At 39.5% G+C, this 26,795-nt stretch overlaps 2 protein-coding genes across 4 annotated transcripts in view; one reads left to right on the top strand and one right to left on the bottom strand.

Annotated features, from left to right (window-relative positions):
• CASKIN2 (CASK interacting protein 2) overlaps positions 1-21,884 on the top strand; it is a 41,024-nt gene extending 19,140 nt beyond the window's left edge. The window contains exons 3-18 of the mRNA XM_072403226.1: positions 5,302-5,353; positions 8,193-8,290; positions 8,425-8,570; positions 9,790-9,885; positions 10,089-10,219; positions 12,080-12,188; positions 12,283-12,391; positions 13,470-13,564; positions 13,664-13,781; positions 14,502-14,629; positions 17,226-17,357; positions 17,448-17,549; positions 18,032-18,170; positions 18,259-19,767; positions 20,218-20,458; positions 21,331-21,884. Of these exons, the coding sequence (XP_072259327.1) occupies positions 5,302-5,353; positions 8,193-8,290; positions 8,425-8,570; positions 9,790-9,885; positions 10,089-10,219; positions 12,080-12,188; positions 12,283-12,391; positions 13,470-13,564; positions 13,664-13,781; positions 14,502-14,629; positions 17,226-17,357; positions 17,448-17,549; positions 18,032-18,170; positions 18,259-19,767; positions 20,218-20,458; positions 21,331-21,424 (3,299 nt within the window). The 3' untranslated portion in view covers positions 21,425-21,884. The remainder of the gene's footprint in view (positions 1-5,301; positions 5,354-8,192; positions 8,291-8,424; positions 8,571-9,789; positions 9,886-10,088; positions 10,220-12,079; positions 12,189-12,282; positions 12,392-13,469; positions 13,565-13,663; positions 13,782-14,501; positions 14,630-17,225; positions 17,358-17,447; positions 17,550-18,031; positions 18,171-18,258; positions 19,768-20,217; positions 20,459-21,330) is intronic.
• A 4,282-nt stretch (positions 21,885-26,166) lies between these two features.
• TMEM94 (transmembrane protein 94) overlaps positions 26,167-26,795 on the bottom strand; it is a 34,115-nt gene continuing 33,486 nt past the window's right edge. For all 3 annotated transcript variants that reach the window (XM_072403932.1, XM_072403931.1, XM_072403930.1), the window contains exon 32: positions 26,167-26,790. In XM_072403932.1, the coding sequence (XP_072260033.1) occupies positions 26,718-26,790 (73 nt within the window). In that variant the 3' untranslated portion in view covers positions 26,167-26,717. The remainder of the gene's footprint in view (positions 26,791-26,795) is intronic.

Here is a 26,795-nt window from a genome sequence, read left to right as displayed (position 1 = left end):
TACTTGCTTAGCCCTGAATAATAACTACTGTACCCTGGGGCCTGTGCTCTACCAAGACCAGGAACCCCACGGGCAGTTCTGCTTGTGTGAAGCTATTACTATCAGTCCAGTGGGTGGGTATACTTCAAATGTAAAGCACGAGGCTCTTTTATACCTTAAATACACAAAATGTCCACATTCTTTTCCCGAAAAGCATTTAAAAGACGTAAAAGCTCTAGCTAGCTTCTCATACCATGCAGTTGCTTGGACTTAGAATTACTCAGATCTAGCTCTTTTCATTCATTTTCTGTTCGCCCATCTGCTTGTTATCCTAATTTGCTCTGCAGTTGACCTGGGTCAACCAGGGGGAAAGGGAAGTTTTTGGCAAAAACAGCCAGCAAAAAAAACCCTATGAAAGGCACTGCTGATCTCCTAACTCATGTGCCTTTACCAGTAGCTACAAATACAATCCCCAACCCTAGTGCATTGTTTGTGCTATTGTGCTTGACCTTCAGTAGATGGTCATAGTGGTAATATTTAATCCTAAAGCTTCCCTGCTAAGGTTAGGTACACACGTGCAATGGTTGTCGTCCGATAATCAATTAGGCTGATATCGGATGAGAATCTGGCATGTGTACAGTGCTCTTTGTCTGAACGACTGTCCTGGCGGATCCACGGACGATGGTCTATGAACAATCGTAATGGAAGTGAAAGGTGAGAGAGCGCAGCAGGGTGCCTCCCGGTCTTTTCATAGAACAGAACGATGCTGTATGTACAGCACTCGTTAATGCATCGCGAAGTCGTTGGAAAGGATCGTGAAATATCCTTTCCAACCACAGTTATTGCACGTGTGTACATAGCTTAGGGCTACTGGTCCTCCCTGTTGGGAAACAGGACCTGATTTTCTCCTACATTTCTTTGACTGGAAGCAGACTGTAAAGCTCACCATAGACTTTAGATTCTGAATGTAAATGTATTTATTTTCAAAGTTTTTCTCTTAAAATCTATACCTCTTTAAGGAATCAGAATTTGAAATCAAATCTCTATGATCAAAAACACCTACCGAAATATAAGATTGCCTTAATTACGTACCTCTGAATGTACAATCTCCTTTAGATTTACAAAAACTTGTAATAGAAAGACCTACTTGGTTTTCCAAACAGATTATTATTTGACTACATAATTGTTGGAAGATTAAGGAGAATGTACAGTTAGATTCTAATGTCGAATTACAGAGAAAGACCTCTTCCACTTCCCAGCTGGTCACCCTTCTGATGAGTAAAGCTACGTACACACGTCCAATGGTTCCCGGCCAATATCGGACAAGAATCTGGCGTGTGTACAGTGTCCATCATTCGAATGTCCGTCCTGGCAGATCCACGGACCAGAGACGACGAACGATCCTAATGCAATGTATTTACAGCACTCGTTCATGCATCGTGCAGTTCTAAATCATTGGAAAGTATCATGAAAGATCCTTTATAATGACAATATTTGCACATGTGTATGCAGCTTTAGTCTAAAGCTACGTACACACTTCCAATTATTATCGTTGGTAAACGAACGACGAACGATCCTGCACGATATCTGCGAACGATCGTATAGCACCGATCCTGTACATACAGATAACGACACGATCATTCGTAGATATTGTACACACAATAGATGCGATCGTTTGAGCGATACAGGAAGTGACGTGCACGACAGGAAGTGAACGAACGTTCGTTCATCACGCATGCTCAGACCATGGACGATCAATGAACGATCGTACACACGAACGATGGTCAATGATCGTCGTCCAATCCGATCCGCCGGTCCGGTCGTTCATTTCCAACGACTATCCTCGTTCGTCGGCGTCGTTGGTTACTTTTTTTACGAAAGATTTTTGCCCAATCGATCGTTCGTCGTTCGTTCGTCGTTCATTTTGAACGATAAAAATTGGAAGTATGTACGCAGCTTAATTAGAAGAGTTTATAGCCAAGGAGGTCTCAGTTTGGAACTTTTTACAGTTTATTTGATGTCTAAGATTATTCCAGGCCTGTATTATGCCAATGTATATCTTAGGCTTGAAGACAGTTATATTTTGAAATAGCTTTTGGTAATTGAGGATCTTTTTGAAGTTTTTCGGTAGTCTCTTATCTGCTCAGCTAGCCTAGGCAAACCTGGACTACAAACAATGGGCCGAGAACAGCAGGGAGCTAATTGTGTTACCTATAGATGAATATCCTTGGAAAAATAAGAAGGTCTCCTTTGTACTTTAGGTATCCTTTGTACTTAAAGTCAAAGGGACAACATGTAGAAACAGGAGATGTGGGATGTGTACTAATATCCGGTGCAAGGAACAAATACAAAAAAACAAAAAAAACAAAAACTGAGATGGTTGAATGTATGTAGAGCAATTTAAAATCATTTTAAAATTCTACAGCGCACAAGCAAAGAACTTAGCAAAAAGCCTAATGTAACAAGTGCAGCATTAAACACTGAAAATCTAGGAACTGAAGAAGTTGACTTCTGTTTATGTCCTATTTCTACTTTATTGCTCTTTAGCTATGTCCTTTGTTTGTCATATTGTATATTGCATTTCATTTATACTCATGCGTTCTGGTCCTTTTTATGAATCACTAATCAGCTAAAACATTAAAATCATCAGCCTAATATTGGTTACGTTCCCCAAAAATGTCTCTTGGCCCTCAAGGCATGATTTTTACATGATCTATGAAGGTGTTCTGTGATATCTGGCACCAAGATGTTTGCATTTCTGTGCACCCCAGTGTTCAGAACACCTTCTGTGTGGTGGTGTTTGCTGCTTTCAAAAATGGACTTTCTTTCTGGCATTCAACTTAATGTGTGCTATCCACCCGCAAACTAGAAATACCCTAAAATTCCAACTTTTGCCTTTTTAGGCACCAAAGCCAAACTCCAGCCAAACTGTTCATAGATCTAAACAACCCCTTTTGGATTAAGTGTGAAGTTTTTATAGTGATTTATGACCCAGCCGAGGAGGTTTGTATCTGCATTTTGTCCTTATGACACTACAATCATATATAGGTATCACTGGGACTGATATCACCAATATCACAAACTGGCAAAGGACTTTCATGTCCTTTTCGGGGTTTGGGATATTCAACTTTTTTGATTGTCCAAGTTCCACAAAGAACTTGGGGACCAGTGGCTATAAACCATTGGCAGGCTTTTCTCTTTTCTCTGAGCTAAATTGGAATGTTGTACATTTTTCCCTTGACCAAACCTCAGTCTGTGGCTTTAGCCGTCAGCCAGCATCTAAGACCTTCTACATGAGGTAATGCTGCTTGGTGTCTGCAGTTTGTTTTTATTACTATTATTTGAGTTTTATTCTGCACGTCTAGCTGAAACTGTACAGTTATAGAACACTTGTTACAGCTTATACAATTCATTTAGGTATAAGAGAATTGAATTATGGGAAAATACAGCTAATCAGTTAGAGATTCTGGGTGTGGGGGAAAATCCCCGGCATTTTCAATTGTTCTAGCAAATCTACAGCTCTGAGATAATATCCTGCCTTAGAAGTGGAAAACTGGTGTGATGACAAATTCTTCAGAATGGATACATGACCCCTTTCCTGTCCCAGCCCTGCGGACAGTTGTGTGACACTGTTTTACTGACTATAACATATAATGAGAATTTAGAAAAACCCTTCCACAGAATAAATGTCTTTACAATGCATGTGAACCCCAACTTAATGAAGTTTGTTCTGCCGAAGCACTGTGAGCACACATAAACTATTGCATAGACCATTTTTTTCTTTTTAATACTTTGTATCATAGTCAGCAGACTTTGCTGACAGGTCTAGTTGCTCGGGTTATGTTTTGGCTGGCAGTGAGTTTGCAGTGCAGTTAACGCTTCCTCATGCCACTGAAACTCCAACCTGGGGGAAAGACAACATGTAGCATATTGCCCGCTGCAGTTCAATAAAAATAAATAAGGGACAGCAATGAGTGGATCAGTACAACTCACTGCTGTCAAATGTGCAAGTACTGGTTTCTTTAGGATCCAGGACAGCGGTTCAGCTGACTAAATGGCTGGCAAGGTGCCAGCTGCCGGGAGCTGTGTGGGAACGCTTGTGGGTCTAACGCTACCCTTAATGATGGCTATATGGCATCAATCAATCATGGAATATGCTTGTGCAATGGATGTATCATGAATAATAGTATTCATAATGTATTACAAATAGGGGGGACAATGACAGAACATTGTCACCCAATCACAAAAAACTACCTGCACAAGGACCTACATTAAGGAACCACTGGTTGGTATTCCTATGAAAGTAAAATAAGAAATTGACATGTGCAAATACAGTAACATGGTAAAGCTTATGTATTAAATAGTAATTTATCATATTCTACTGGACTTATTATTAATATTATTATTACACAGCCACGCTGTACAAAGTCCATAGTCATGTCACTAGCTGTCCCTCAAAGGAGCTCACAATCTAATGTCCCTACCATAGTCATATGTCTTTATTTACAGTCTAAGGTCAATCTTGGGAAGAAGCCAATTACCCTAACTGCATGTTGTTGGAATATGGAAGGAAACCAGAGTACCCAGAGGAAACCTGCAAACTCCATGCAAATAGTGTTGTGGTTGAGTATGGAACCTAGGACCTAGCGCTGCAAAGGCCAGAGTACTAACCACTGAGCCACTTGTTCTTAAAGATACTTCTTGGCATGTCCAAGACAAACAATGAACAGTCTTCAACACTACAAAAACAAGAATCCATTTACATGTGACTAACTGCTCCTAAACACAACCTGAATAAATTAGAACCTTCACAGACATAAAGATTATTTGCAATTTTCGTGATTGGGTTTCCATACTTTGGGTTTCCATACTTTGAACTGTATGCTGTGTATGCCCCCACCATGTTTGTCCGACCAACCACAAACATTCAGAGACTTCTTTCTTGTCTGCAAACGGCGGATACAATTCAGTCTGTGTATACAAAATGCCAACAATTTCTGTGGAATGTGAAGCAGAACAAAAATGCCATTTCTCTGCAGTATGATGAGAGGGAGAGATGCATAAATAACAGATATGAAGAATGTTATGATGAGAAATGCAAGGGGTTTCAGAGTGAACACCTAGAATAGGATTTCTAAAACTGAGACATAAGAAGGCAACGTATGGGGCAGGTCTTGCCCTGCGCTCTGCCCTCCAGATTCCGTAAGCCATGTTCTTCCTTTTGCCTCCTAATGTGTGCTCCATTATATGTTTCTATTAGGTGTTTGTTTTATGTTTTGTAAGTGCAAATGATCATAACAGTTTATTCTTCTTTACTTTCAGAACTTCTTGGATCAACCAAAAGATTAAATGTAAATTATCAAGACAACGATGGGTAAGTAAACACTGTAATGACAACCCTATTTCTGAGTGTTTGCACATGCCCAAGTTGTATTTTTGTGGAATCTGTGTAGGAATTTAAGTTGCGCTTTATTTATTCTTGAAGAAGATTCATCCAAAAAGAAAAATGCAAAGAGCTTCAATGCAATTCTTTGCAGCTCGTAGGCAGCTTTCTGCCAAACTTTTGCTAGTTTAAAGTGTAGGAATTTAAAATTAATAGTAATGAGACGTAGGATCCCCAGACAGGCCTTTGTTGCTGTTTCCCAGCAAATTCAGCCAATTTTTCCTGATGGCCATTGTCACAAAGACTAAAACAATGGGGGCAGAGGGTTAATACTCCAATAGCTTGTTCCAATGACAGCTGTTTGGGGGGGAGGTTTCTTAATTTTAAAAAGATTTCCACTTCTTTCTTTGTTCCATTCCATACACATTCATTAATTTATTTATCAAAATAACAGTACTTACTTGATTCCTAATAATCTGCCCACATACTATGTGTAGGAAAGGGTTTTGAGAGCTTTAGTACTATACGTAGGCTTTCAGTAGCTAAACTTTATAAGTTGGATAATGTCAAAGGGTATATTAAAAAGTTGCTTTTCCTTTAGGAAAAAAATATTGCCAAGACTTGCTCTTGGGAGGGAGGTTTGGGGGTCAATTTGGGTAATGACTGGGCATACACATTAAAGTTTTGACACATTGGCTGTTGACTATTAAGCTATATTCAGTTAGGACTATGGAGCATTTGAACCTTTATATTTAAATAATCTCCGCGTGTAAGTAGAAGATAATAAGACTCGTGGTGAGGTTGCAGTTCTGTCACCAATTCCTTGTAATGTCTTTACGCAGCAGCCTAATAGAAAATGCATGGGGATAGCAGTGAGCAGATCGATACCACTCACTGCCATCCACTCCCAAATCTGCAAATGCTAGTTAAGAACCATGGCTGCGAGCATTCGGGCATCGGGTAAGGTGCCAGCCGGCAGGAGCTGTGCACAATTCCTGCAGGTCTGAACCTGTCCTTACACACATATACCATGTGTGTTTAAATAAACAGGGCTATAGCTTCCCGCATTTTATGTAACCAGGAAAGCAATCTCTAATCCTTTTTTAAAATGTCACATTTAAATTGGAAATAAAGGAAGATTATTGTATTGGCCATTTTGCATGCATTCTGGAACTAAGGGAATGTACACTGTATGAGAAAATGGTTGGGACACTTTCCAGAGTCTGTCTGGAAATGTGAAGGGTTTTGTCAATATGGCAGAAGAACAGACTGTGACCTCTGATAAGATAAAGCCTTGATATTACCGAAAGTGTTTTGTTTAGTTTGTTATTTAGCGGAATTAGAAGATTGTACTTGTGTGCAATGTTTTAACATAGGCATTCAAAAACACTGACATGTTTGATTTTGCTGCAAAAAATATAGTTGGACCACTAGCTGGTGCCCATTAATGTTAAATATGAAACATGAATTATTATTAATAATATTATTGAATATAGTAATAGGGCCATAAAGATTAGTATGATAACACTAAAAGGGACGGAGCAAGAAGAACAGGAGATAGCAGAAATTTTATAGCAGAATAGATTTATACTACATATCATTTGCTGCCTATTGACTATGAATTGAATTTCAAAATGAGTACGTCTCATATCAGAAATGATTTGGCACTTTGGGCCCCTTTTGCGCTTGCAGTGGAAAACTCTGTGGTGCTCTTAGCCGCTCCCCGGTGTATAGCAAGCTGCTGTTGTGCACTGAGGAGCAGCCGTTCACACCCTGGGTTCATGCACTTGCATGCGTTGCCCTTGCAGGTATGGGATGGTTCTTCCTCCAGAGGAGCAAAAGCAACCATGCTATCAAATGCAGACTGTCACTGTCCGCCAACCAACCACGGAGCAATCTACAACTGCAGCCACAACCGTGTGCACTAAATCTTCCCAGCCCCTTTTTAGCCGGGTGCACTACACAACACTTTTCAGTGAGCACCCGTCTGTTTTTGGGTGGTTACTGAAAAGTCAGGTCACAATACAGGGGCACAGGGGAAAATACAGTACAAAAATTATGGGAAATAAAGACATGGATGAGCATTAGAAAGTTGGTACAAGGTATAAGGAACCAAAAATCTAAAGGTTACTGGATTCCAATGGCAACAATAACTCGGAACACTAAATTTATAATGTGTTTCCCTGCCCATGTTTTTGGGAAGCTTCTTCCCACCCAGTCAAAAAAAATATTCTGGGAATAACACTATAAATGCTTTGGTTCAGTTAAATAGGAGCAGTTGGGACTGTGGGTGAGTCTGAAATGGCCCCTAATGTATTATATTGGCAAAATCAAAACATATGAAGTACATCTCTGCAATGCATGCATATTTCCCATGTTTTATCCTTTTAAATACCTTACAAGCACAAAAAAGATAACTGCCGGAAATGCATTTGGATCTTGAGACCCCTTGTGGGTTGTAAACACAAACTGCATTTTTGTGGAGTGATTGGTGAAAACTCTGTCTAGTTTTCTTTTGCTTAACTACTTGGCTCATTTCACTCTTCTCATATCAACAATGATGCTAAAATATTCTGTAGTCCCAAAATAAGAACTGGGGGAACTGGGGGGGGGGGGTCTAATTACTATCCCTAACATAACATAAAGGACATCTTTGAATTTCCGACACGATCACACGATTTTTATTTTACTTAACCAATGGATATAACAAGAACACTTTGTACATGTTCATTGCTGGGTATTACATATACAAAATATAAGGCTTCACAAATGTTTCAACTGCTTGTATTTGTGATTGCAAATAGTGATATTTATGTGTTTTTGTTGCCAGGTTTTCGGCTCTGCACCACGCCGCCCTTAGTGGAAACTCTGAACTGCTCATTTTACTGCTGGACACACAGGCAGCTGTTGATATAAAGGATGGCAATGGTGAGTGTGTAATAGTGGAGTGCTATTACAGTTCTAGTGACATAATTGTTCTATGGATTAAAGTTTGCCTACAATATAGCTATTGCCAGACCTACCATTCCTGTCCATTATCTACTTGCATTTTATTCATACAGGCATGCGTCCGTTGCATTATGCAGCATGGCAAGGCCAGCCAGAGCCTTTACGACTTCTTCTTCGAGCTGCTGCCAGTGTGAATGCAGCATCCAATGATGGACAGATCCCCCTGCACTTAGCTGCACAGTATGGGCATTATGAAGTGGTAGGTACCAATGTATATCACTATGTAAAATGGCATAATAACTGTGCTGCCCATTCCAATCTTCTTTAATTTTATATATATGCAGAGAAATTACATTTGTCAGAGGATGTCTCGCTTTCCTTCACAGGTCCCAACATGATAATCAGTCCATAAAACACATCACACAACATCCATTATCACTACATTATAACTTATAGGTTAGTTAGGTTCAGCTAGTCTTGTCCCTGTGTTGTACCTACAAGCACTTAACAATGGTACTTTTGCTTGAACACCGATGCTTGTGTACAAATACCACTATGAAGAAAAGTGCTGCACCAATTCTTTACATATTTAATAAAGGTCACTCAGCAAAGTAAAGGAGAAATAGTGAAAATGTATATATAGGAATCAGAATTCATGCTGTTTAGTCCTAAAATTGCACAACCTAATTGCATTTTTTCAGTATGTATGTAAGTGCTTTGTAAAACCATGACATGTCTGTCTGCACAGCCCAGAACCAATAGACTTTCCATTGCTCAAACTTGTTATATTGTTCTGTATAAATCACTGCAGGGAAGAATATGTATATAATAACATAAATATATCATTACCAATATTTTGTAAAATGAGTATCTGAGGGTGGGCATAGAACTGGTATTACAGGCTTGGTTCCTGGAAAAGATAACATTGCAGGTATTCATGCAAGCACTGTTTTCGGAAATTTTAAAGGGTTTAAAATTCAAGAAACCACAAAGTTCTACTCAAACATTTAAGACAAGGTATATATATGTATGTATATGTCTGTGTGGTGGCCGCCCACACTTTGCCTCCATTCTTCACACTGAGAGCCCGGTTGCCTGCAAAGCTGGGGCTCCAGAGTGGTGTCCCTGAAAAATTTTGTGGCATATTTTCAACTAAATGGGGTAAGAAGAACCATTAAATAGACTTTTGCACATGCACTGATATTGTGTGCTGTCAAGATCCCTTTTCTAGCTGCTTCAGAATAATCCTTCAGAATTTATATTTAAAGCACATTTGTCATGGTGATGGGGAAAAAATATATGTTTTTTTTACAGTGCCCGTTATAAAGGTTGAATATTTACTGTAGTCAACCGCGATTTCTGTCTGAGGATGAAATTCTCATGTTTTGCATGTCTCCAGGGACTAAAAGTATGTAAAATGCAGTAAAAAATGATCTAAATAACTTTTTTATACTTTATTTTTTTTTCTTTTTCACCAGTCTGAGACCCTTTTGCAGCACCAGTCCAATCCATGCCATGTCAACAAAGCCAAGAAAACCCCCCTAGACCTAGCTTGTGAATTTGGAAGAGTAAAGGTAAGAAAGCAAGCAGAAAATCCTCTCTTATCACATTCCTCCTTATAATAAATATTGTAGTCAGGAATGTAGATAACGCTTCCATTTACATTCTTCACTGTGCAGGGTGATTTTTATATATTCTGTTTCTATATAGCTATGCATTTGTTTTTACATATTCTTCTCAATGTATATTGGTTTTTCGGTCCTGTTTCTGTCATTAGGTGGTGCAGTTGCTGTTGAACAGTCACCTGTGTGTGTCTCTTTTGGAAGGGGTAACTAAAGATCCTACAGATCCCAATTTCACCACACCTTTACACTTGGCTGCCAAAAATGGTCACAGAGAGGTCATCAGGTAGGTGGAAGAGAAAAGCATTTGCTCAGTTACACCTTAAAGCGTACCTAAACTCAGAAATTTCACTTTACATAAAGGGGGAGACAACTCTTTTATGTAAAGTAAACATTATGTTATTTGTTTTTTAAGTTCAACACCCTTTAAAAAAAAAAAAAAAAAAAAGGGTGCAGCACCACCCCCTAATTCTCATCTAGAATGAATGGGAATGCAGAGCCTCCCAGGATACCCAAGTCACGCATGCCGGGAGGCTCTTGGAGAAAAAGAGAAAAAATTGCTGTTCTTACCCATGCACAGTGAGATCAGCAAGTTTTATTTTTATTGCCTGGGTCGGGTGATGTAGAATGAGAAACCCAGAAGAAGAGACCAAGATGGCGGAGCCCGGAGCGCTGGCTCTGGGATGGATGGCGGGGGATGATGCGGCACCTGATGCAAGACACCCCCGGATGGATTAGACTGCCCTGTGGGGGTTTTTTTTTTTTTTTTTTTTGCCGTTTTTAGTTTAGTTACTCTTTAATGCAGTGGTCTGCGCCTCTGGCCGTTGGGCTCCCGAGCGGGGTCAGGGGAAGGACCCCGGTGGGAGGGAGCACCAGCCAGAGCCGGGGACCATGGCCCCCGTACAGATCACAGGCTCAGAGAGGTGGGTTGTGTCTCTGGACAACGTTCGGCGCACTCTCTTATTGCAGGCTCAGGCTTGTGATGGGGGAGTGGGTGGGTTCTTGCATCATGTTTTGCTGATGGGGGAAGTTTTTCCCCTTTTGAATGACACCCAGCAACCCCCCCCCCCCACATGCGCCGTCCAGAGCCGGTAAATTTAGTGGTCCAAAAAGGTTGGCGACCACTGCCTTAAAGTATATGTTAACCCAGTCGCTAAAATCCCACATAAGCATTACCCTGTGCAAGTACTATTAAGCCCATGGCAGTATTTTTGGATAGTAAAGTTTTATAATATATAAGTAAATATGAGCTTGAGCGCCCAATTTTACCAAGCATTTACAGTTATAGGACGACAGTGCCGAAGAATAATTATTCCCTGTGCTGTCACCCCATTATATGGGCTACCAATGGAAGATACCAGTGATAATTCTGATGTTCTACTACTGTCATTCTTATGCCTGTCATTAGAGGTATCATGCAGCCGTTGCTGTAGTCCATTTGGGTATAAACTATCTACAGAGTTTGCAGGAGATGAGTAGGGCTAAGGCTGATATCATACTTGCCTTGGGGAAGAGCTTTTTTTTTTTTACCTCTATAGAATGGCTTCTTCACTTGCAATGTACATTGCCAAATTTTATTACATTGGGGTAGATGGTGGCAATTCCCTGGCCTGCTTGCCAATGGAGCAGTTCTCTAGAGACTAGCAGAAGACCTCTTAACAATGTCTGTGAAGAATCACCTTTATCCAGGTCATTGTATATCTAGTAGTAGTTTGTCACGTTTAACTAAACTTCTTCATATTCGTTTTTGGTGTTGGTTCTTGTCTTTGTTTCATAAAGGTTGTGTTGAGCCAACCTCTTTGTTGATTATTTAGAGGTCATTGTTCTCACTAAACCCCTATTTAGGGTATGAAACAAAAACCATATATATGAATATTAAAACTGGACCTAATCTACTAGGACAACATTCAAATAATCTTTTTGCTTTGGGCTTGGACATATGAAACTGATGTTGGCGATTTGTTGCTAGTGTCAGGATCATGTGGCCTTAAGATTTACCAAAGGATGAACATAACTTAAAAACATTTTTTTTAAATAGCAATTCTGTAAAACACTCAGTAAGAAAAATATTTGAAACTACTGTATGCGTGTAATAAAGTATTTTGTAGATCCATAAACTTTCAACTGACTGAAAGCATCTTTACAGACTTCTCCTTCAAGCTGGTATTGAGATTAACAGGGTGACAAAAATGGGCACTGCTTTGCATGAAGCGTCTCTTTGTGGAAAGACGGAGGTTGTGAAGCTGCTTCTAGAGGTAAGGAAGTGAAATAGTAAATAGCGAGAATTCCAATACAAGAACAACAGTGAATATCTGTGAGTATAACAGTTCCTTTTGTTTTTTCACATAGAGCGGCATAGATGTAAATATTCGCAACACGTACAATCAGACCGCCCTGGATATTGTCAACCAGTTCACCACTACCCATGGCAGCACGGACATCAAACAACTTCTAAGAGGTACTTGTACGCACTGTCGGTATGTGAATGTTGTGTATGTAATTTAAAATACTCTGTTGCGCAAGTTAAATCCAGATCTTTTCCTGTGTTGCAATTGCATATTTTACAGAAGGAAAAACCTTGTTTTGAATTGCTCCTCTATAGGGATTCAGTACAGCTTACAGATCACAGACTGCACTGTGTGTTGTGAGCAGGGCCAAGACAAAGGAAATATAAGAGTGAGAATCAAAGCAAAGGTTACAGGACATCTTAGATGGGGAAATAAGTTGTAAAAAATTGTAATGATGTAACTGGATTAATCTAGTGTTGCCCTGAATGAGTAAGTAACTATTGCAGTGCTGGGCTAAAATCACAGGATATGTAGTATGTGTGTGTGTGTGTGTGTGTGTGTGTGTGTGTGTGTGTGTGTGTGTATGTGTGTATATATATATATAACATTTCTTTGTTTTACATTTGCTATTCATAAATTAAATCTTTTCCTTCAATAATGGATAGATAGATGATGAAGCCATAGATAACAGCACAATGAAATATAATTTTTACATTTCTTTCCTCTTGGGATCCAGTTAATTTCCCCTGGCGCAATGACTGGTTGATTCAGTGTGACAATTTGGGTTGATCTAGAAAAAGTAATACAAGAAGGTTTTCTAGTAAAGCAAATTTCCTCTTATCATAGTTTGCAAAGTATTGCAAGATTTTTCATGCATAATGCTCAAAAAAGAAAATATAATTAAAATAAACCTGGGTCAATGTGTTCTTGCTATGTAGGTTAACAAAAATTTATTTTTTGCTTTTTAACACTACTGCAAAACGTGAGAGAAAGTCTAACATGCTAAAGCTACTGATCTCTATGCTGTAGGTCCTACAGGGTTTAGATTCAACTTGGCTAACAGAAGGCTGTGTAGTCAGAGGGGGCAGCTGTTAAGCATAAGGCATTGTAAAGAAAAGTACATCACATTAAAATAAAAAAATGAATAATAAATATAAATAGGCTATTACAATAAGTAATAGGCTAGTAAAATCCTCTAAAATGCAACGTAAATTAACAAAAATATTCTTAACCTCCTCCACCTTTTAGAGGCATCTGGAATTCTTAAAGTTCGAGCTGTGAAGGATTTCTGGAATGCCCACGATCCAACTGCCCTAAATATTCGAGCTGGAGACATGATAACGGTAATCACTATTTTTTTTCCGCCTCTCTATTCACATTAATATCTTCCTACCGAAGACAAATCCCTATCAACCTGCTGCTTCCAAATGTCCTCTCTGCAGGTGCTGGAACAACATCCAGATGGCCGTTGGAAAGGTCATATTCATGACGCCCAAAAAGGGACCGACAGGGTGGGCTTTTTCCCACCGGCAATTGTGGAGGTCATCAGTAAAAGGCTTGGTGAGTACTTTGAAATACTTTTACTGGAATGCATTGGACTGCCAGAGATAAACAGTAATTATGTATTGTTTATAGGGGAATGTAATTAAGGAGCATGCACACTTTTAGAGACTCGTAGGAAAAATTTCAACAATTTCCAAAAAGTAGAAATCTAGTTGTGTCCTCATGCTTCTAACAACACTGCACATGAAAAAAATCAGATACTTGAGGTTAAACATTAACATTCTATCTACATCAGTGAAAGGCCGCTGAAGGTTTTTGTATGATGCCTAAAGCTGCGTACACACTGCAAATTTTTCTCGCCCGATAATCGGTATCGGCCAATTATCGGGCGAAAATCTTCCGTGTGTACAGTCGGTGGTGTCCATTCTTCCGACGACCGACCTGGCGGATCCATGGACGATGGACGACGACCGATCCTAATGAAAGGGAAGGGGAGAGCGCGCAGCAGGGTGCCGCTCCGTCGCTCTCCCCCTCCCCTCTCCATAGAGCATGAACGGTGCTGTATGTACAGCATCGTTCATGCATCATGCAGTCTTTTCTCGTTGGAAAGGATCGTGAAAGATCCTTTCCAACGAGAAAAATTGCAGGTGTGTACGCAGCTTAAGGGGGCCTTGAATGCATCGGTGCCATGTGGCTGTCTTGCTATTTTCATTCGCTTAAGTTCTTCATGTAACCCTAACATTTCCTCTAGTTATTAACCTAACATTTGCTCTTCAGGGTCCACCCTATCACGTAATGCCACCATACCATCTCATCAGCGCTTGCCAAAACCACCGCTGCCCCTACCCAGTCAATATGTTACAGTAACTGGAGTTGGAATAAGTCCAGACCTGACCGGAGGTAAGTAGGAGTGCATGGGGAGAGTTCACTGAGCGGTGGTCTTAAAGTATATGTAAACTGCAACAATAAGCTTCTGGTATTTCCTCTCCTTGGTCTGCTCAATTTGTCATTGAAGGTGTTTTTTACTTTTGTGGGCTGTGGAACATCTACTCCCCCCTTGTTATGGATTTTTAACCAGCTGATTGTGTTTTGTAGTCTGAGTTAATAGGTTCCAATGCTTCTGTTCCATCGATACAGAACAGTGAGTGGGTATTGTCACAGAAAGGGTGGCTCTGGCGGGATAACAATGTGAAAATAAGGCTTTTATTATTAATAATATTAACAGGATTTATATAGCGCCAACATATTACGTAGCGCTGTACATTGCATAGGGGTTACAAATGACAGACAGATACAGACAGTGACACAAGAGGAGGAGAGGACCCTGTCTGAAGAGCTTACAATCTAGTAGGTGAGGGAATTTAACACACAATAGGATTGGAGATATGTAGTGGTGGGAAGTAGTGATGGTTTTAAAAGACAGAAGATGGGTCAGCAAGTTTGAAAAAGTGGGTTTTGAGCGCTCTTTTAAATGAGCAGAAAGTAGGAGAGTCACACTCGGGAATACCGCTAGGGGGGTTAATGTGATTTGGCCTTTTGTTTTTTAAACTAAAATAAAGTTTCCCTTTACCAGGAAAACCATTACCAGGCATTTATAGTGTAAATGCTGAACAGAAGTCAGTAGTACATAAGTAATAATTTTTGTCCATTATGTGTGTTTGAATTACTTATAATTTGAATTAAAAAAGCTTGCTGCATTGACAGAAAATTTAGAAACAAAACTCTTCTGGACAGTACTTCCATCTTCTGCCGGCCATTGGATTCTTTGTGACCTGCAGCTCTTCTGGCGTCACATCCTTTAGGTCATAGGCTTCTCACACCCCTTAGTATGTCAATATTTGCATAAGAAGCAGAGACCATCACTGCACAAAAGCGTGTGATTAGTCTGGGGCCGCTCCTGTGTTCTTCCAGTTGAAAGGCTAATATAAGAGAGGGAGCACTGGGGTAGAGATAAAACGTCTCCATTATTAGCCAAGTTCCAAAGACTGAAAATACAAAGAACATCCTGGGAGGGAATGATTACTTCATTTCCCTTAGATTGTAAAATCACCCTTATCACTTCCCTGCTGAGAGGAGACTAAACAAGATGGACGGTGTATAGTATGAAATATGGATAATGCAAATAGTAACTCAGATTACCAAGTATACATGCACAGTTTCATACTTGCAGTTTTAAAGTCTTTTCATTTAAAACAGATATACCGTTCTTCTTTAAAGTCAACCTGAAGCGCTCATGGAAAAGTATCACTAGTATCCAATTTCAGGTAACTTCAGGTGTCATTATATTAAATAATTTCATCAAATTCCTACGCACCGGAATGTACTTGCAGTAATCATATAAATAGCTAGATTTCCTTTTTTTTAAGCTAGAAGGGACAACAAAGGTTCAAGGAAGTTCCTTTGAAGGTTGCTCCTTAACCCCTCTGTGTTTGGCTGAATGTATACTTCTTATGCCTATGAAATGGAAGGAAGTATTAAGCCTGAGTGATCTTCTTATTGAGTATAATCAGCCCAGTTTGTGTGCTGATACCCTTTATGAAATAAAGACAAGCAACTTGAGAAATGAGAATTTTTCTCATTTTATATTTTTGGCTTCCTTTAAAACATTTCAATGTTTATCTGATTTTTTTACAATATCTGTAAGGTTGGCAAACTCCACCAAAGGAAAAATCTGTATACTCAATAAAACTTGGGGACAAGTATTTTTATTGTTCTGATTTTGTCTCATGTCTTTGTTTTTGTATAGAAGAACTACTTGGCATTTAAACTTTAGCATTGCAGTGCCACTTTATTTTACCAGTACAAATTCTATGCAGACGTACAATTTGATTAGCAAGCTTAAAGCAAACTTGGTGTCTGCATGTGTCTCCTTCACAGGAACCAACTCTGAACCTTCTCTTTCCCTTCTGCATAATTACATATCACTCTGTGACAGCTGGATATACCTAGACTTTCCTATAAAAAAAATAAATAATTATACACAAAATGCAGGCGGTATTGGCTTTTGCATAAATGGCCAGTTCTTGCAATCAATATATGGTGAAGTCTTCATTTATGTGGCTCCTTGCCAGCTATAAATGGAGAAATGACAGTGTAGGTATTTAAATAGGCGGGAGGTAGGCTGGCAGGTAGGTTTCGCAATGTCAACACTAAAATATATATAGAAAATAAAAGTGGAATTATCTATTGAATTTATTACTGAGATACAAAGTAAAAGCATGTGAAGGATCATTTCAGATTTGTGGCTTTTGTAAACAACATTTGGTGAAGACTAAGAAATTTGCATTGGGTAAATTTTTTAGATAATGAAGTAAGAAAAAAATATAAGTTGGGGAATCCTTTATGTTCCAAGAGCTGTTGTGATACAACTCACAATTCTTTTAGTAGCTGTTTAGTTCTTTTTCAGTTTCTTGGTATATAAAAGTATTGAACCTCTATCTTTAACTCCTACTATATTGATAATCTCCGCTTCTGATTCTCATGATTTTCACATTCTGACCCTATACCTACCTCTTCTTTCAGGATGCAGAACTTATTTATTGCTGGCTCCGTACCTTCCAGCTGGACATGTATGTTGGGAACTTCCTATCTGCAGGCTATGATCTTTCTACAATCAGCCGCATGACTCCAGAGGTAGGAATAGCTTCTTTCAAATTCGTTTTTATATTCTGACTGCTCATCCATGGATAGGCTAAGTTGTCCCCTCTTTTTTTTTTTTTTTAGGATCTAACAGCCATTGGTGTGACAAAGCCTGGACACAGGAAGAAAATATCCACAGAGATTGGGAAGCTGAATGTAGCAGATGGGCTACCACATAAAATGCCAGTAAGGATTTATTTATCCTCCCTATATTATGCCTCGGACAAGCAACAACCATGTGTTAACCACCAAGATCATACTAATAACTAGATAAATATTATATAACTTTATGCTGAGAAATAACCCAAGATCCAGTCAGGAGAATTAGTTGGCTTTCATAAAGTGTGATTTTGATTCCAATATGTACAAAATAACTGCAGACATATTTCATTGCCTAGTAGAAGTAGTCCGTATGTAACATTAGTTCCGTAGACTTGTAAGCTTTAAGCTGAACTATGAAATGAAAATATTACATGAATGCTAGGGTTGTTTTTTTTTTGGTATGTATAATTTATTGTTTTCAAATCTGTGAATTATTACAGCACAAAACTTGTTTTTCTTTTAGTAGCTACTGCTTTCTTCTTGTCTTCTCCTCCTAAAGCCAGACTGTAATGGTTGGACCTGTTGGTTCCCTTTAAATAATGTTTTCTCTTTCTTCCAAAAATTAGGTTGACTTGTGGGATTGGCTAACTCAGCTGGGACTTCCTGAGTACCATAAACAGCTTACAGAGAATGGATATGACTCTCTTAGCAGTGTTACAGAATTGACTTGGGAAGATCTGCAAGAGATTGGAATTTTAAGGCTAGGTAAAGCAACTTTACAGAAATTGGGGAGAACCTTTCAGTGAGTATATTAAGTTTTTTCCCTTCCATTAATTTGTCTTTTGTTAATTAGGGCACCAGAAGAAGTTGCTGTTGGGAGTGAAACGCTTGCTGGACCTTCAAAAGGGATATATAGTTGGAGGAACCATGAGAGGCAGATTGCCAAGCTCCACTGTACCTTTTGTGGAAACCTCTGAAAATGGAGAACCACCTACCACACCTAAGTTACAGACTTTTCAAAATATAGAACTGAGCAGGGAACTGCAGAATGCACTTATGCATGGTAGTGAAATACTCTGTGCTACTAGGCGTTCCTATAGTCAGGAAAGTATCAGTTCCCGCTCACAGGGCTCTGGTCACTCTCAAGACTCAACAGGCTCAAACCCACCTCTGATGCCTCCATTTCAAGTCATGGACTCTACTTTGCCAGAGAGGAACCTACCTGAGGGCATGGATCAGTCCCATTGGCCAAATAGGATCCCCAATGGGTGTTCCATCAGAGCAGAGCCACCTGTACCACCTCCAAAGCCCTCTTTGAAAAAGCGGTCTCTAAGTGTTTGCCGCTATGCACTGTCAGATGGAGAGCCAGAGGAAGAGGACAAGGGTGCTACATCAGGGAGTGGGGCATTGAGTTCTTATGCTACATTAACTCGTCGACCAGGCCGCAGCTCCCTATCCAATGGACAACATGAGAAAAAAGTCCAGCGAAGTCAGTCTTTTGCTGTACGAGCACGCAGGAAAGGACCACCACCACCGCCACCCAAGAGACTTAGCTCTATGTCTAGTGTTGATGGTCCACCTTCTAGTGGACCTAATGTGGTTAAGAATCTGGTGACCAATATAGAGGGAGGGCCAGAGGTAAAGACGTCAGATGTTTGCAAATCAGATGTTTTTCAGAGTCCTGGAGGTCGAAGGAGAACCGTGAGCGAGTCTGCAGCTGCTATTGGAGATAGGTTATCTTTATCACTTACAGTGAGACAAGAAGAGAAAAAGGAGGAAAGTGTTCCATCACAACACAGCTCAAGTGAAAGCATTCCATTTGCAGAGGAAGGAAACCTCACTATCAAACAGAGACCCAAACCTCCAGGATCCAAGGCAGAATCTGTGATCAATGCTGATCTTTTCTCTCCATCAGTGCCACTTGCTTCTTTGAAGTTAGAGGCCACTTCTGAAGTTCAACAATTTCCAGGGACAAAAATAGAGACCTGTATAAACACTGAGGTCCCACCTTTTCCTCAGACAGAGGTTCGGCCACATATAGGAGTCAGGCCCCAGCTTTGTCCTAAACCAAACACCGACCTTACAGGGCCACCAGCAGTTACTATGCCAAAAGTCATTGTGGAGCCTGAATTTAATCTCACAGAGTCTGACACCGTAAAGAGGAGGCCTAAAGTCAAAGACAAAGATGCAAGTGTTGAGGAAAAGCAGAAACCATCAGTTACACCTGTACAAACTGACACAGTTTTATTAAATGGTCCACAAGAGACTGCAATGACTAAACCAGGAAATTCTGACAGGGGATGGAACTTTGAAAAAGGAGGCAAAGTTGAAATGATGTCCGGAGAGTATACAACTAGACAAGGTACGGTACCCCAAAAATGAAGAAATATTGATAATATAAAATAGACAAAACATTACCTATAGAAATGTGAGAATTGGGAATCTGTTGCAAACCTGTTCATTTGGTTACCCACTAAAGCAAGTCCATTCAAATCCTATTTGAGTTCTTAGTAGGTCAGCTGGTGAGATTAAATCATGTACTTTTTTTCCTCAAATCTTGGAAATAAAAAGACTTGTAAGGTAAAACCCTTATAAACTTTCTCCTGCAGATTCTGTATGTAATCTCCATGTTGCCTAAGTATCCTCTGAACCATTTGGCCAACTATAGTTGGCCTTGAGGAGTCCTAGTCTTCTGCTTTTACTCCAAAAACACCAGCTTCTTTGCACAGTGCAGTATTTTTTTATGTTTATTGCCATTTAAATAAGTGTAATTTTTTCTTCCACTAACGTTGCCTTAATTTTCACTTTACAGGCTCTCAGGCTCATTTGGTGATATCTGGACCAGAATTAGTTTTACAGAAGCCTTCATGGGGGACAACTAGTGTAGCTACTACTACAAACTCTATATTGTGGACTAGTGATCCTCCTTCTCATGTCAGGGAGAGGAAAGATTTACCCTCTCAGAGCAGGGAGACTGCACAGATAAGACATTTCCAATCTACAGACCTACAGAGACCAGAAGAGAGGCAAAGGCCAATGGAGGAAAAAATCAGGTAAAAACTAGCGTATGTAAAATGGGATCTGGAATCGCAAACCCAATGCTAACAAAAACACTCACAAACCACTCTATAATGCCACTTCACACCTCTTTGTGTATTCAACCCTATGGAAGTTGCAGAATTCTTTTTATTTTAAGGCATTACACCAAATGTGTAAAATGGTCTAAGTGTCATAACATTCAGTTATTTTTTTTTTTTAAATGATCCCTCATCACAATTAAAATTCTCAGATTTCTGCAGAAGTCCATTTAGGACAGGTTCTCCTAATCATCCCCACCACCTTTCCTCCTTCACAAATTCATAATTATAAAAACTGAATGGCCATATCTCTGCAGTTTGTTCACATTTGTTCCCTACTTGCACATTGCAGTCCTTAGACTTCTGTTGGGCTTGTTTGCAATCGTCCTTGAACTCAGGACAAAGCCTCCTAGAAATCTGTGAGGTTCTATTGGCATGAGCAGGGAAGAAGAGCAGCCATTAAACGTAAAAAATCTACAGGAGTTGACCCATCGATTCTCAGTAATTATGAAACTACAAGGGAAATTAGCGCGTTAGGATAAGTTGGCAGAAGGGCAATAAGGGTACTTCCTATTGCAGTGTAGTTACCTGTTGTGACTGCAATATTTTGCACCTTATCTGTCCGACATCAATTTAAGGAAATGTTTTTATATTTAAAATTCAAGAAGAAAAAAAAGACCAGTTTGTATAAAACACTTACACTCTATATTCATACTGTGATATTTATACATTTATATGAATACTGTTAATGTTTAGCTCATCATAGGTTCAGCGGGGTAAATACTCTTGGATGTGGGGAAAAAATAAGAGCTTCACACAATGACCCTGTTCTTGTTTTTTTCTGGCAGTGAGACAGCAGCACCATTGGCCAAGAACATCCTAGATGACATCAGTACGATGTTTGATGACCTCGCCGAGCAGCTGGAAGCCATGTTGGACTGATGAGTCCCATTCACTTTTTTTGGCACTTTAGCTGAGACTGAATGATAGCACAGCTTCACATGGAATAATGCTGACAACTTCTGAAACTGTTGCCTCAGCCATCGTTCAAAAAAAAAAAATGCCGTGCTGAATTGTTAAGGATATTTTGGAAACTTTTCAGCAGCACTTAGGATGTAAATGAGTTATTGAACTGGGCTGATGTTTGTTCAGTTCTGAATGGTTCTTGATGCAGGGTGAAGACATCAAATCGGAATGTTCTTCTGTTTTTTTGTCAGGCTTCTATGTTTACTGCCACACCCCTTCATGTTCCTAAAATGAAACTGTAAATGTCTGATTTTCTTTTTTTAAGAAATGTTTATTTTAAAGTAATTTTATATATAAAAAACATCTATAAATATATATATTTACTAACCAGAATATATATGTATATCATTTTCTTTTATTACAAAATGCTGGTAAATTTCTGAGTTTTGGGCTGCTACATTTATTCACAAGCTGGTGATTCTTCACACGATGATGAGTGCTAAGAGTCCAGGATAAGTTGTTCTACAAAAGCTTTTATGGTAGAAGAGGTGGATGTACACAGTCATGAGTATACCCTCTTTCAATTTCAATATTTGCATATCGGGACAAATTTGATTCTCGGCAAGTCTTAAAATGGGGTATATACGACCTTATATGAACACATGACATATTACATCATGTCATTATTTAGAGTCCTGTTTTCACTGGTGGCTGCAGTCCTTCACTCTGTATTCCAGCTATGACAATTTTGCTAGACCATGGTTGATCGGTCAAAATGGATTTACTCTGTTGCTTCAGTAGCTTCCTCTCATTTATTAGATTGTGTGGGGCGAATGGCCATAGCTTTAATTTCAGCTGTTTTTCCTGTTAAAACACATTCCTAGGGCACTTTGTTTAAAGTGCCAAGACAACAGAGTCTATGTTTTAAAATTCCACATGGTCTCTTGGGCACAAATATTCTTCAGTTTGACTTTCCATTGTGTCATTAGGGATTCCAAGGCAGAAGAAGCCTAACCTTAACATCTCAAATTCATGTAGTATCCAAACTGGAGTTTTGCTCCAACACGCTTCCCATTCCCAATCTTACTATGTCGGTGCAGGGGATGTGGTCATCAGTGGAATTTAGTCTTTTGATTACCATTTTGGTAATTTGGCTAAACCCTTTTGTAATGTTATCGGTTTTGGATTAAGTTGGACAATGTTATCACAGTGGGGTAAGTTAACCTCCAGGGAGAAACAAGCGTAGCTGTGGTAAAGGTAGGTCAGACCAATTCTTTACATGTCACTAATTGTCCCTCAGTTATCAAATGTCAGCTTTTTACATTAGATATAGACAATTGGTAAACTTCCCCAGCTGGTATCAGAGTGGTCTGTTTTCCCTAGAACTTATTCAGATGGGGAGGGCAAATGTGGCCTTCTGTTTTTAAGGTTCAACCACAAACGAAACATATTTGGTGGTTGTGGGTTTGGTAGACCATGGTCTATACCTTTCCTAAATTCCTAAATCTATACCATTTCTTCTTTCAATGCCTCAGAGGTAGTCTGTGGACTGTGTCATGTCTATCTGGAAGATACTGATGATCTGGTAGAATCTATGTAGAGCCTGAAAAGGGTACTAATTTGCCACCCTTTACCCCAGTCCATGGCATCTGATGAAGCCAGGTTTTGGGGGAAGGGTGCATATTTGAATTGGTGATGCTTAAGGCTACTTCCCATTAGACATGGAATACAGACTTTTCCTAGTTGTAGTACTTGGAATTTTGCTGTAGGGTCTTTACCATGGGACAAATCACATGCAGTTGTTGGAATTAGGACTGTCACCAGTTCTAGTCTCCACTGGCTTTAAACAACTTTCAGGCTTGCATGGCAAGCATAATGTGTCTTTCTTCAGCTTTGTTTTGCTTTTAGAAACACACAGGGCAAAGCTGCTTGTGGTGTTAACAATAGAAGCAACTCTGGAAACGGCCCAATTACTTTTAGTGGTGCTTTGACGCAGTGTGTTTCAGGTACTTCAAAAAATATAAACCAATAAAACCTTTATTCAAGTACAAAATGCAACAACAATGATAGTAGCAGCTGCATAAAAAATATTGTATACATAGTGTATCCAATCTCCTGTGTAGACACCAACAAGAGTGGTGTTAAAATCTTACTGCTTCTTCAGGAGATCTACAATATATGTACACATATTCAACCCTTTTTTTTTTAATAAATAAAACATATAGTAATATGTAATACCTTTTAAAAAAAGAGTTGAATATGTATCCATATATTGTAGATCTCCTGACATGTCCTGAAGAAGTGGTCACATTTGCCGCTAATTGCGTCGACTGATTTAACACCACTTTTGTTGGGGAGAGATTGCACAGGAGATTGCATGTACTATGTATACAAAATTTTTTATGTAGCTGCCACTATCATTGTCATTGCTATTTTGTACTTGAATAAAGGTTTTATTGGTTTATACTGGATTCTAATTGGCCTTAAAAGTCCCACTATTTTGTGTTTTTGTTCGAAGTATAGCTTGTATTGGGGATGTGGCCTTGCAAATAGAATGATATGAATTTGTACACTTTTTTACGTCAAAAAACATGTTTGAAGCATACCAATAATAGTCGAGACCAGGCCTTGAAGGTGAGATCTCGGCCAGAGACTGCTGGTTTCAAACAACCATTTTAGCTTATTGAAGGAATTTCTCACTATTCTCCCTGAAAATGTAGCATTTATGCTTTCATCTTTTCCGCAAGGAGAGTGTCTGAACCTAGTGGCCCTTTCTTGTGATGAACCCTTTCTTGATGATTCATAGGGGCAATCCAAGAGGTATGGCCTAGGAATTCCTTTTTGGCATCTCATCTTTAGCTCACCAGAACTCCCTACCTTTCCCAGATGTTTGGGCTGGGTCCTTCAGGAAAACAAATGTATTTTTTGTAATTGAAGATTACAACCTTATCTTGGTGTCCCAGGCTGACCGTTTATGATCTAAAGAACCAAGCTTCAATCTTTTCAGGGTATATTCTGCTATATCTGGTAGTGCCTTTTCAGTTGTCAGGCACTGAGGTCTATTTCCTAAATCCATCTGCAGGACTACAATCTAGTCTTCTGTTCACATGACTCCTCCTGTGTCACTGTCTGTATTAGTCTGTCATTCGCAATCCCTATTTAATGTACAGCGCTGCGTAATATGTTGGCGCTATATAAATCCTGTTTATTAATAATAATATGACATTTCTAGCTGGTGGATGTTTTTGTTTCATCTTATGTCCATTTTGGGCATAAAGTCCTTCAGAAAACTCTGTGCTGTTCTCAGTTCCCAGTTGTTTGCTGTGTTGCCCACTCCTTGAGCTAGTCTTAGGCATCCCAAAGGTCAAAAAAAAAAAATGGGCACCAAGAAAGTAATTTGCAAAACTAACCAAAAACATTCTCCCCCCTACCTTTTACCAAGTACTGTTCATAGGAGTGAAGCAAGACTCATTCACTACCCTTGGGCTATTATGCTGATTGAATTTAGGTAATGTGTATTTTATTACTGCCCTTTCATGGTTTATGAAAACCCCATCGCTCGGTTAACTTTTTGGTCCAATTTATTCCCTCTCCACTGTTCTTTCTCATGCCCCACAGTCACACTTATTCCTTCATCATATTCATCCTGAAATCTGGTAGACGGAAGAACTATGCTGACTGTGGAGGGAGGAAATGGATTGTAACACTGAACTGACAGCATGACTACTGGTAAAGGAATTGCTGATATAGGAGCATATAGTTTGGAAAAGAAGTATTTACCCTAGGAAATCATTACCCTGGTAAAAATACACAGCTGGAAATTCATAATGGCTGGTAGTCATCAACCTGTAGGCACGAGCAAAGTTGTCTGCTGTGTGATACAGGTAATCCCTGGGTTACATACGAGATAGGGACTGAAGGTTTGTTCTTAAGTTGAATTTGTATATAAGGGACAGGTAAATTATTTTAATAAATGCAATGAGGACAGATGCTTCTCTCCACATAATATAAGGCAGCATGGCGTCGGTTACTGTATAAAATCCTCACTGAGTTAATCCCAAAGCAAGGGAAAAAAAAAAAAACTTTCACTGAGCCTATAGACATTTATTAATTTCTGAAGCAAGCGGTGTTTGGATATGCAAAAAGAAAAAACAACTGCAGAGTTTGACTTGGTTATTAAATAGTTACAAGAGGTTGCAAGTCATGCAAACCGCTCTCTTCTCCCCCCCCATCAAGCCTCCCTCCTGCACACAAATAGCAGGGAAGCCCTGTTTGTATCTAGGAGTCCTCCATATGTCGGATGTCCATAACTTTGGGACGGCTTGTACAGGCAGCATTACCTGTGGATTCAAGGTACTATTGTTTTTGTGCAATAGTGCGATCATCCTAATTCTGAACAGCAACAATACTTTCCAACTCTTAATAAGGTGGCTTCAAGTGGTTTTTTTTTTTCTTTTAAGCTTTATACTCTATATTCACCTCTGGTAATCACGTGAATAACACACATCCTTCAATAAATGGCTATTCTCAATTCCCCACTGTATCAATGAAGTGGGCCATGGTTGTCACATAGGCTGGAATTAAAACATAACAGGAAATCTTCACTTATAGTCATAGTCATGATTGCAATGTGAACTTCAGCAACAGACCTGCAGTGCAGGAAACACTAATAGAAACACAATCACTTTGTATAGCAACATACTGACCCCAAACACCAGTAGAGGTCTATATACATGTTTTATTTACATACTTTTAGTACAAATTATATTTTCCTTAATATCGTAAGAAAATATACATCCATTTAGAAAAAAAAAATACTTCCTATTAACTTTGTGCACAAATGCAGCATACCGCACAGTCCAGTGGTTCAAAGAACAAGAGATTTTCATGCTAGTTAAGCCATGCATGTGGCACAGAGGCCTGCAGGACACCTATAGAAAAACAGAACTTTGCACCAGCAGGGTCAACCATGCATGTAACAGAGGGAACAATGCTGGGGTACAGAAGACTTGGAGCTCCCCCTCACTTATTTCAGTGCAGAAAGGAGACTAGAAGGTATTTGTTCGCTTTCTCCAACTGCTAAACGTATGTAAACAGGCAGGGAGATTGTGGAGGCACTGGTGGTGACAGCTGGTTTTAGGGAGATATAAATAGCTATATCAGCAGCATCCAACCAACAAGGTCAAACTATACCAGCCATAACTACCTCCTCCTTTTCAGATGCTTTTGGGACAGTGAACACCACAGCACGCTGTGGTAAACAAAACAATCAGAATGGGGAGTTCATGCCAAGCTTTGTTTCAAACTGCAGCTTTTGTCTTTTCTGGTAACGAACACGAACCCTGGG

Source organism: Pyxicephalus adspersus, chromosome 3 (assembly GCF_032062135.1).
Source record: "Pyxicephalus adspersus chromosome 3, UCB_Pads_2.0, whole genome shotgun sequence".
Lineage (NCBI taxonomy): Eukaryota > Metazoa > Chordata > Amphibia > Anura > Pyxicephalidae > Pyxicephalus > Pyxicephalus adspersus.
This window is presented reverse-complemented; position numbering and strand designations above follow the sequence as displayed.